This window comes from Podarcis filfolensis (genome assembly GCF_964270895.1).
Source record: "Podarcis filfolensis genome assembly, chromosome: 2".
In the NCBI taxonomy this organism is placed as follows: domain Eukaryota; kingdom Metazoa; phylum Chordata; class Lepidosauria; order Squamata; family Lacertidae; genus Podarcis; species Podarcis filfolensis.
The window spans coordinates 7888451-7898942 of NC_139605.1; the positions used below are offsets into that span (position 1 = coordinate 7888451).

The 10492-nt window shown below is 47.0% G+C and overlaps 2 protein-coding genes across 5 annotated transcripts in view; both read right to left on the minus strand.

Moving 5' to 3' along the window:
- LOC310756778 (uncharacterized protein) overlaps positions 1–5945 on the minus strand; it is a 16626-nt gene extending 10681 nt beyond the window's left edge. For 2 of the 4 annotated variants that reach the window (XM_083601510.1, XM_083601507.1), the window contains exons 1-2: positions 5802–5945; positions 1–767 (exon numbers count right to left, since the gene is read on the minus strand). The exon at positions 1–767 is cut by the window's left edge and continues 76 nt beyond it. In XM_083601510.1, coding sequence (XP_083457636.1) covers positions 1–608 — 608 coding nt within the window. In that variant the 5' untranslated portion in view covers positions 609–767; positions 5802–5945. Of the gene's footprint in view, positions 768–1220; positions 1609–5801 lie in introns of those variants that run through there. The other 2 variants (XM_083601508.1, XM_083601509.1) reach the window with 2 other exon arrangements.
- Positions 1–10492, minus strand: part of LOC310756746 (uncharacterized protein) — a 1375527-nt gene that overhangs the window by 215031 nt on the left and 1150004 nt on the right. The window lies entirely within an intron of this gene.

The following is a 10492-nucleotide window of genomic DNA, read 5'->3' on the forward strand; positions in this document are numbered from 1 at the left end:
GCGGGCCCCCGTTCCCTGACCCAGCCCTGGATCTCCGGCGGCAGGACGGTCAGGAACTGCTCCAGGATCAGCAGCTCCAGGATCTGCTCCTTGGAGTGCCTCTCCACCTTCAGCCACCGCCGGCAGAGCTCCTGCAGCCGGTTGTACACCCCTCGCGGCCCCTCCGCCTCCTGGTACCGGAAGTGCCGGAAGTACTGGCGGTTCTTCTCCCGGCTGATGGCGTCCCCTTGCAAGATGGCCGCCTTGACCTTCCCATAATCCTTCCTGTCCCGGCCCTCCAGCCTGCCAAAGGCGTGCTTGGCTTCCCCGCTGAGGGCCGGCAGCAGCCGGGTCACCCACTCCTCGCGCGGCCAGCGGCAGGCTTCGGCCACTTGCTCGAAGGAGGCCAGGAAGGCCTTGGCGTCGTCCCAGGGGGTGGGCTCCTCGGGCGGCTGCGGGGGTCCCGGCTGAGAGGCCTCCACCGTCTTCAGGAACTCCTGCCACTGGGCTTCCCACTGCTGAAGGAGGCCGTCGCGAGACTCCTGCTTGATCTCTTCCCCCGGTTTCCTCTGGAGGAATTCCCGGATGCTCTTTTCCTGGAGGATCCGCGGGGCCTGCTCGGCGGACATTTCCCTCGCTCCCGAAGGCGGCAAATCTCCCGAATGCACCTAGCTCTTCCTTTCCTCGCCCCGACGTTCCCGGACTCGGATTATCCGGGGTGCGCAGCGTCCGTTGTTCCACGTATGCACAAAGGGAGCAGCGGTCCTCCGCAAAACGTGGCTCTTTTCCTGAGGGAGACAGAGAGCAGATTTTGAGTGGGAAGCAATCCCAGAGGCCCTGCAGACATGTCCAGGCTGCACCTAGATCAGTTTTAGAAACCCAGATATATATGTATATTTCAACATCATTTTCATCTCATTATATATCATTTCCCAGAAGTTTTTCACTATTTTAAAGGAAAAGTCTAAAAGTGGCTTACGACACCTTGAAGCATCAAATAGAACAATCCAGAATAAAACAAATTCAAGCTTCAAAATATTCCAGATCCTGCTCTAAGTGACATTTTGCTTTCCCTCTATTTTTTTACCCCACAGCTGCCCCACAGCAGAAGGACTCTAGAAGCCAGGGTGGTGTAGTGGTCAGAGTGTCGGACCAGGATGTGGGAGATCAGGGTTCAAATCCCCACTCTGTTATGAAGCTCATTGGGTGACCTTGGAGTCAGTCACAGCCTCTTAACCTACCTCACAGGGTCGTTGTTGGGATTAACTGAGGAGGGGGGTGAACCATGTACTCTTTGGAGAAAAAGGTGGGATATGAATGCAATAAATAAGCTCTTCTGCTGACCCGCTTAAGAAAGCTGGAGTGGCCAGCCAGATGGAGATGTCAGTAGCCAACTTAGCATCTAGAGATCTCCACGTGGTCACAACTGGACCCGTGCCAGGTGGAAAACGCGCCTGGCGCCTGGCTAATTTCTAACAGTGGCCTAGATGTAACAGAATGGAAATTTCATCTATTTAAGACCTCTATTCACCTCAGAGAGCTACAAATCTCAAATTTCCTTGGGAATAGGGACTGATTACTCTGGAAATCGTGGCTCTGTGAGGGGAATGGGAGTCTCCTAGCAACTGAGAATCCTCAGCGAGCTACAGTTCCCAGGATTCTTTGGAGGAAGCCATGACGGTTTCTAGCGACACCGTACTGCTTCAAAAGCAGAGTGCAAGATGCAGCCTCAGGGTGTGTGGCCTGCAGCTGCCATTGGCTCCAACCCCTTGAGCCGCCATTTTGCATCTGGCTTTACTAGAAATGTCGGGTTACTGGTAAAACAAAAATAAAGCAGATTCCCCCAAAACTTTAAGACTACCCAGCCCACTTCTAGGGTCACATTTACAACATAAATTTAAATCGCTCCTATACCACTTTAACTGTCATTGACTCCCCCCCCCCCCCCGAACAATCATGGGAACTGTAGTTTTTGCTAGCCACAGTCCCACCACCCTCAACCAACTGGGTGCTGTGGTTTGTTCAGGCTGCTGAGAGTTTTTAGGAGACCCCTATTCCCAAACTGCATTTAATTCTAAATTATATACCAGAAACGTGGGAGATTACAAGGGGTCAAAAAAAAAATGGACGTACCGTGCCATATTAGAAACAAAAAAACTTGTTTTCATGAATTGGAAGAGTTGCTAAAAGATTCCATTGAGCACATGGATTGACAATATGGACAGGCTAGCTACATACAAATTGCATGTCGACGCAAATTAAGAATGGATAAATATGAAGAAATCTGGAAGGAACACTGAAGCGACAAGGCAGACAGCGGTGGGAAGTAGGGGGAGGAGAGGTGGGGAAATATTGTTAAAAAGGTGTAGTCATAGGTATATCAGTATTCAAATCTGAATTGTTACATTGTATTATAAGTGTTATTGTGGTTTTTGTTGTATGTGTTTTTTGTGGTTGTTTGTATTGAAAAAATGATTAAATATTTTTTTTTAAAAAGGAGACCCCCTATTCCCCTCGCAGAGCTCCAATTCCCAAAAGATAGATTCATGGTGAATCCACTGTGGGAATTGTAGCTTGGGGTGGGTGGGGACTGTCCGCTTAACGAACTATTGTCCCCCCCCCAAAAAAAAAAAGAAAATGGGGGGAAGCCATGACTGTTTAAAGTGGTATCAAGGTGCTTTAAATGTATGGTATGAGTTTGGCCTAAAGGATTAAAAAAAGACTTTTTGTGTATGCAACGACGGCAGCGAGAATGCTTCTAGCCCAGAGATGGAAGGAAGGAAACTGATGGGGAAAATCAGAAACCAGGAAGATCAAGTATTCTTAAAAGACTGGAGTAAATTTTTAGTTCACTTAAAAGACCATTGTAAGCAGTTAAAATCATAGTCAGGGATATTGAATAGATGGATAAAGGAAAAAGATGCAGAGAATTTTATCTTGAATATGGAACCCACAGAGGGAGGGAAGGAGGTCCGAAGGTTCAACAGAACCTTTTCTTTTAATGTTTGAAATGGTTAAAGTTAAAATGTATAAAATTTCATAAAACCAATAAAAATGTTATGAAAAAGGGGGCGGGGTGATGGCATCCAAATTTGGACCAGGAAGCCCAAGATCCTCAGCCACGTCTGCACACCAAGAACGACAGAAAAAGAACAGAGCATTTTTAAAAGCAGAGGAGGAAGTGGTTAGGAGAGAACACATATTATCTCTCCGGAAAAAGAAAATCCCTCGGAAAACTCAGCCTCAGATGTGAGGTCAGACCACATCCCCTTGCATTGTAACGAAAGCTGCCCATCTCATTTTCTTCCTTAAGGAGTTTTGGTAGCCATTATGGCAACCTCAAGCCGCACCTCCTGGCAAGGAGAAACTTCCCCCAGATGCCATGATCTTACAAGCAATCTTACACCCCTCACCCTGCAAAAAAATTAAAAAATAACACATAACTACGCAAATGCCACATAAGCCATTGTGCATGGCTTTCTCTACCCTCAGAGCAAACACTGACCTCAACAACAACCCTGCAAAGTAGGTTAGGCAGAAAAATAGTGACTGGCCCATAGAAACCAGCAAGCTTTATGGCCAAAGTGGGAATTTTGAACTCTAAGTGTCCATCCGTCCGTCCGTCCCAGATCTATTCAACTGCCATGCCATGCCCAATTTTTAAACACAAATTTATTTAATTATTTCACTGCCCTTCTGCTGCTGACGTTTCTCGTACCCCGCACTTGGGTAGCCGGATTGATTTCTCAAACAGTTTTTCGTTTGCATTTTGTTGCAAACAGGTTTTGCCTCCCCAAAAGCTCTTTTTGTCAGGACGTCACTCGACACAATTCAGTGATATGAATCATTCATGTTTGTGTAGGGCTGAAGCCAAGGGTGGGGCAGACTTGATGTTTCTCAGGCCCACCACCAACCAGAACCAGGTGCGAAAGACGCTCAGTTAGAGCAGGGTGCCTCTGAGCATATTCTGAACCCAGAGATTTTCTTTTTCTGTCAGTACCAGAACAGCGCTGAACTCATTGTCTTTTCACACACACGTTAAAAAAGTCCACTAATGGTTTCTCCTTCTCTTCAAGAAACTGTGTTTTCTTCTTTAAATAAAACAAAAATGTGCTTTCCTTGTTTTGAGAAGGTGTGGGGTACATGTATAAACTTGTGTGCATCAGGCAATTCTGGAACTACTGTGAGTGCGACAAAATGCCCATTTCACAGATGGGGAAAATTGCAGTACAGTGGTACCTCGGGTTAAGTACTTAATTTGTTCCAGAGGTCTGTTCTTAACCTGAAACTGTTCTTAACCTGAAGCACCACTTTAGCTAATGGGGCCTCCTGCTGCCGCCGCGCCGCCGGAGCACAATTTCTGTTCTCATCCTGAAGCAAAGTTCTTAACCCAAGGTACTATTTCTGTATTCTCTCTCAACACGCGCGCAAACCAACATCAAAACAAAGAACAAATAAAACCTAGACAAAATAAGCAGGTGACACAAGTGTGCATGCACACGAAAGCTCATACCAATAACAAACTTAGTTGGTCTCTAAGGTGCTACTAGAAGGAATTTTTTTATTTTGATCCAAATAGAAAGATAACCCACCCACCTTTCCCAAAACCCTCAGTAACAAATTGGGAGGGGCAAGAAACATTGGTGGGAGTCAGAGGAGGGGCCTCAGGGCACTGCGGCGTCATGTTGGGGAGCCCAGTAATGAATCACAACTTTACCATGCCTTTTTGCAAAGTGCCTTGCATTAATTTACTTTCTGCAAAGTGCCTTGCCTATATTAAATGCATTTACGTATACTCACACACAATCTCCTAATGAAATTCGTGCTTTGTAAAAGCGAAGGGGAGCAGGAGAAATGCCTCTTCCAAGACACCGTGTGACATTTTTAGCTTTTACACGTAGGCTTTGCTTTTTAAAAATTAACTTTTTGCGGGGGGGGGAATTGTTAATTACTTTTTTATTACTGTATAAGCAATCGACGAGGAACGGGGAAGGTTAAAGGCTGCAGTCTTTCTTGGGAGCCCGAAGGCACGTTAAGAGACATAGAATCATAGAACAATGGTAAGAGTTGGAAAGGGATCCGAGGGTCATCTAGTCCAACCCCCCACAATGCAGGAATCTCGGCTGAAGCATCCAACCTCTGCTTAAAAGCCTCCAAGATAGGAGAGTTCACCACCTCCAGAGGGAGACAGTTCCACTTTTCTGTGTGCATATGTGTATGTGCACATGTGTGTATAGATACATACTTTTTTTTAGATAGTTCTTTTTAACAGAGCAGCCCAGTTAAAAGTGTCAGACCAGGGCAGCCTTCAATTCGATTTCAAGCCACGAAACCCTTTGGCTGTGTCTCAGCAACTCAATCCTCTCCCACCCCGACCTACCTCTCAGGGTTGCAGTGAGGATCAAACAATGGTGGTGAAATAACCACACACACACACACACCGACTTGAGCTCCTTAGAAAACAAAGCAGGCTATGAAGCGGCTATGCTGGCCGGGTCTACTCGGAAGTAAGCCCTCCTGGCTTCAATGGGGCTGCCTCTCCCAAACTGAGTGCACCCTAAACGAGCTCAACATGCACAGATGCAATTCAACTCCTCCTCCCTTCTTGCAAAGAGCCTCTGCTCCGAAGGATTTGAACCCAGGATCTTGCTCCTCTTCCTTATGACTTATGGCTAGAGGTGGAAGGGAGCGAACTCTCTCTCTCTCCCCCCCCCTCCGGAGCGAAGAGAGCGACTCGATCCCCCGCCAGATCTCCCTCTCTTGCTTCCCCCACCCACTCAGGATCGTGCCCTTTCTCCGCCTCCTCTTTGGGCGCAACTTACCCAGATTCCCCTCCGGAAGGGACCTGCTTCCCCCCAACTCCGGAGGACCCCCCCCCCCAGATCTGCAGCCGCTCCCGGAGGCGAAAGAAGGCGACGGGGGGAAAGTGGCTTCGCAAGACTCCGTTTGCAGAGGGAGGAGATTCAGCAGGAAGAGGCCAGACTAACTCTCTGGGGCTCCTTTCTAGGAATCTGCTCTCTCTCTCTCCCCTCCTCTTTGGCAAAGCAAAGAGTGGATGCAAGCCCGGATATTATTATCACATTAGGATTAGGATTGCAGTGGGTTTTCTTCCTTTTTTATTGCTCTTCTCAACCCCTATCCTTATTTTGGCTTCCATCCTGCTTGCGCATGGTTTGCAAGACTAGGAATTATGATCACTGTCCTGTATTTTCTTTGCAATGCATCGGGAGTTTCTTTCTTTCCCCCCCTTCTTTCTTTCTTCCCAACCCCTGTCCTTATTCTGGGTTCCATCCCGCTTGTGCATTTGGGGCTTTGGTTTGTTTGTTTTAAAATTGGCTGGTTTCCCCACAAAGGGAAGGTGGCTAGTATCTTCTTTGGGGCTCGCAAGGGCTTCTGGGAACTGTAGTTCACAACAAAGGCAATAACAACAAACCTGATGTTTTCCTAGAGCAGGCATAGGCAAACTCGGCCCTCCAGATGGTTAGCTGGTCCTGTGAGCTAGGGATGATGGGAGTTGTAGTCCCAAAACATCTGGAGGGCTGAGTTTGCCTGTGGCTGTCCTAGAGAGAGGAGGTGGTGCAAGTTTGTGGAAGAAAGAAGAGTCTTGTGAACCTTGAAGGGTTAACGTGTAATCCTATACACGTCTACCATAGTGCAATCCTATAAATGTCTACCATGGGCCCAGCCAGGATTTTAAATTACTTTCTTTTGGCCCCAAGCACTCAGAAAAATCTGTCAAAATCCTTCTACAATTTCTTCTTTTAGTTAAGTATTTTTATTTATTTATTTACTTGATTGGGGGGGGGGAGCTGTCCCCTGGCTACACCCATGATGTATACTCAGAAGTAAACAACACCAAAAAAACCCCACCCTTTTAAAGCACATGATTTCCCCCAAATAATCATGGGAAAAGTAGTTTCTCACCCACAGAGCTACACTTTGCAGTACCCTTAATAGACTAATTCCCAGGATCCCTTGGGAGAATCGGTGTGATTTAAATGCACGTTGTAGTATATGGCGCTGGCTTTGCACAAACAAAAAAGTTGGTCTGTAACTTCCTTTGGGTCTTGCGAGGGCTTCTGGGAACCGTGGTTCACGCCAGGGTGGGGAGCCATTATTATAACATGAGAAGGGCCTGCTGGCCCCTCTAATTCAAGATCCTGTTCTGGCACAGATGACCAAGAAACATGATCAGAGTTCAAGGCTGTCCTCCATTGCTGGTGGCTGAAGCAAAATCAGGACACCATATTTCTCCCTAGTTTGCCAACCGCTCTCCGATCCCAGAAGATTGCAAGATTTGCATTAAACACACACTGTGTGTGTTGTTGAAAGCCAGATGTGAGCAAACAGGTTTGAAGGGTCCAGTCAGGTATATTCATTGTTAGGTAAACAGAGCAGGCAAGCATCTCATTGTTAGGCAAATGCAGATACTGCAATATATGGCCAAGGGATCTAAATCACTATCAGATTGCTCTCAGTAAATGCGTATTCATGCATTAGGCTCTCATCCTGAGTTTTTTTAGGGAGATTTGATGCAGGCGTTGCTACTTACATGAGCTTTCACCCTCATTAAAAAGCCCTGAACCAGACACTCCCTGAGCTGGGTGGGTGAATGTTCCTTGGGGACTTAACTTCTTCACCAAGTGCATCCATCGCATCCTGGTCACTGTCTCTTCGAGCTCCTGCCGTCGGGACAGAGATACAGGACAATGAAGACAAGAACGAGCCGTCTTAAGAACAGCTTCTTCTCCAGAGCGATCTCGGCCCTGAATGGGAAGCCTGGACTTTGAAAGTCATCTAATCTTCTTTGCTGTACTATACTGTATTGTTTTAATTAGTGTTTTTATGGAGCAGTCAAGTAATTTCGTTGTCCCTGAGAGGGGGCAATGACAATAAAGATATTATTATTATTATTATTATTATTATTATTATTATTATTATTATTATTATTATTAAACTATTGGACTCCCTGCCACAGGAGGCAGCCCAATCACCAACTTGGATGGCTTTAAAAGAGAAGGGAAAGGCTGTCAATGGCTCCTAGCTTCAGTGGTCATGTTCCACCTCCGCCGTCAGGGTTGCTGTGAGGATAAAATGGGGAAGCACGAGAATTATGCATGCCACCTGAGGGCCCTTGGAGGAAAGGTGGCAAAACAATGCAATAACAAATGAAACGTATGGAATTGGGAAGTGTGACGTTCGGCTGGATTATCTCCTGCAGCCTAATCCCAAACAGAGACCCTGCTCCACAGAGAATAATCTCCCTTGCCCAGTTTGCTGCTAGTGTTTGCTATTCTCCTGAATGGTTCCAGTGTTGCCTTTCTCCCCGCAAAAAAATAATATTCATTTTAGCACTGCTGGCGTGTCGCCCTGCGCTCAGCTGGCAGCGCTAACCCGAGGGGGCTCATGTGAACTGAAATGCAATTCACTTAATCCTGCTGCCTAGCAACCCTTCAGAGGGTTTTCTCAGGTACAGGAAATCAGATATGTCTAAGGAGAGGTCTTTTATTCCACCACCCCTTGTCCTCCTCCTTTTGGATTCTTTCCCTCACAGAAAGATTGTGTCGGAAACCCTGGAAGAACTACTGAAATCCATAAACAGGAATCTAGCGTGCCAGGGAGTCCCAAATGGCTTTTTAAAAATGGACGTTTCCCCCCGTTATAAGGCCTAAGGACTGAATTTCCCACACATAGCCAGTATTTAACCCTCGTAAGCAGCATCTGGGGGGTGGAATCGCTGGAAAGTCCGGGAAAATCCGGACATATGGCAGCCCATGTGGGCAGTGTAGATTTGGGCAAATTTCATTTTAAAATAGCTCAAAAACACTCCCCAACTGTAGCAGGAACCCCCCCCCCCATCATTCAGTTTGTACAAACTTCACACACACTCACACACTACATACGCTACACTTCTGTTATAAATTCATAGAAAATCAACCATACATCGGATTTGCACTGTTCCACTTTTATTTTACTCCATGAAGGAAGGACTACAAAATGGGGAAGGTTTGATACAGGCCAGCCATAATCCCTTCACCATCCCAGCACATCCACAGGAGCCCTGCCCAGTTGCTATGCCAACCCTGATGGTCCTAGACAGAAGACAATCAAGATCACAAAGAACTTGCATATGGGAGTGGATTCAGCATGGACTGAAACAAAGGACAATGATCAGATCTTCCCTCTGGGGGCAGGAAACTGCCAACTCCCCTTTGTCTCCTGAAAGTGACTCGTGGGGAGGAGGAGAGAAGGGAACCAGCCAGGTGACAGGACACTCAGGTTACCACCACAACTCCTCCCTCAACCCCTCCTTTCTGTAACGTATGCATGATGTTTCTGGGGGTGGGCTTGACCTACAGGGTGGGAATTTCAAAAGTTTTTATAAGGTCTTGCACACCATCTCTCTGGGTCTTTCCTCTCACCTGCAAGTGAGGGGAGCACCCTGTCGCGACAGTCTTTCTTCAATAAAGACCAAGCCTACAGGCTGCTGATTTGCTTCAATTTACTCTGGTCGGTGTCTTTACTTTTTGTCCAAGGGAGCCCTCGGATTTTTCCGGTAACACCCCCCCTTTTTTAAAGCTCAACAACTCTGCCTCCCCCCAAAAAAACCTTTTTGAAATATGGCAACCCTAATTCAATTGACACTGAAATGAGAATGTCTGTCTGGCTGAGGAACAGCTGAGAAGGCCCAGCCTGGGTGATGCTGGAGGGACCAGGGTTTCATTGGTAGGACGAGAAGTAATAACAGTAGTAATAATAATAATAACTCTGGGCGGCTCCCAACAAATTAAAATTACAATAAAACGTCAAACATTAAAAACTTCCCTAAACAGGGCTGCCTTCTTCCCATGCAGAGGTTATATTTTCGGAGAATCCTCCAGAAAAATAATCTCTCAGAGGAACTGTTGATGGCATTTTACCATTGTACTCTGGAGAGTGCATTAACTTATGGTCTCTGTGTGTGGTTTGGGAGCTGCACGGTCAGGGGAAAAACAATTCTGTCCAGGGTTGTAAAGACTGCGGAGAGAATAACTGGGTGCACTCTTCCCACCTTGGATCAAATCTATGCTTCCAGGTGTCATAAGAAAGCTGCAGAGATAGCGCAGGATAGTGCGCACCCTATGAATGATCTCTTTCAGCTTCTGCCTTCTGGAAGAAGGTAAAGTGAACCCTGACCATTAGGTCCAGTCGTGGCCGACTCTTGGGTTGCAGCGCTCATCTCACTTTACTGGCCGAGGGAGCTGGAGTACAGCTTCTGGGTCATGTGGCCAGCATAACTAAGCCGCTTCTGGTGAACCAGAGCAGCGCACGGAAATGCAATTTACCTTCCCGCCCGAGCAGTACCTATTTATCTACTTGCACTTTGACGTGCTTTTGAACTGCTAGGTTGACAGGAGCAGGGACTGAGCAACGGGAACTCACCCAGTCGTGGGGATTCGAATCGCCGACTATCTGATCGGCAAGTCCTAGGTTCTGTGGTTTAACCCATAGCGCTACCCGCGTCCCCCTGGAA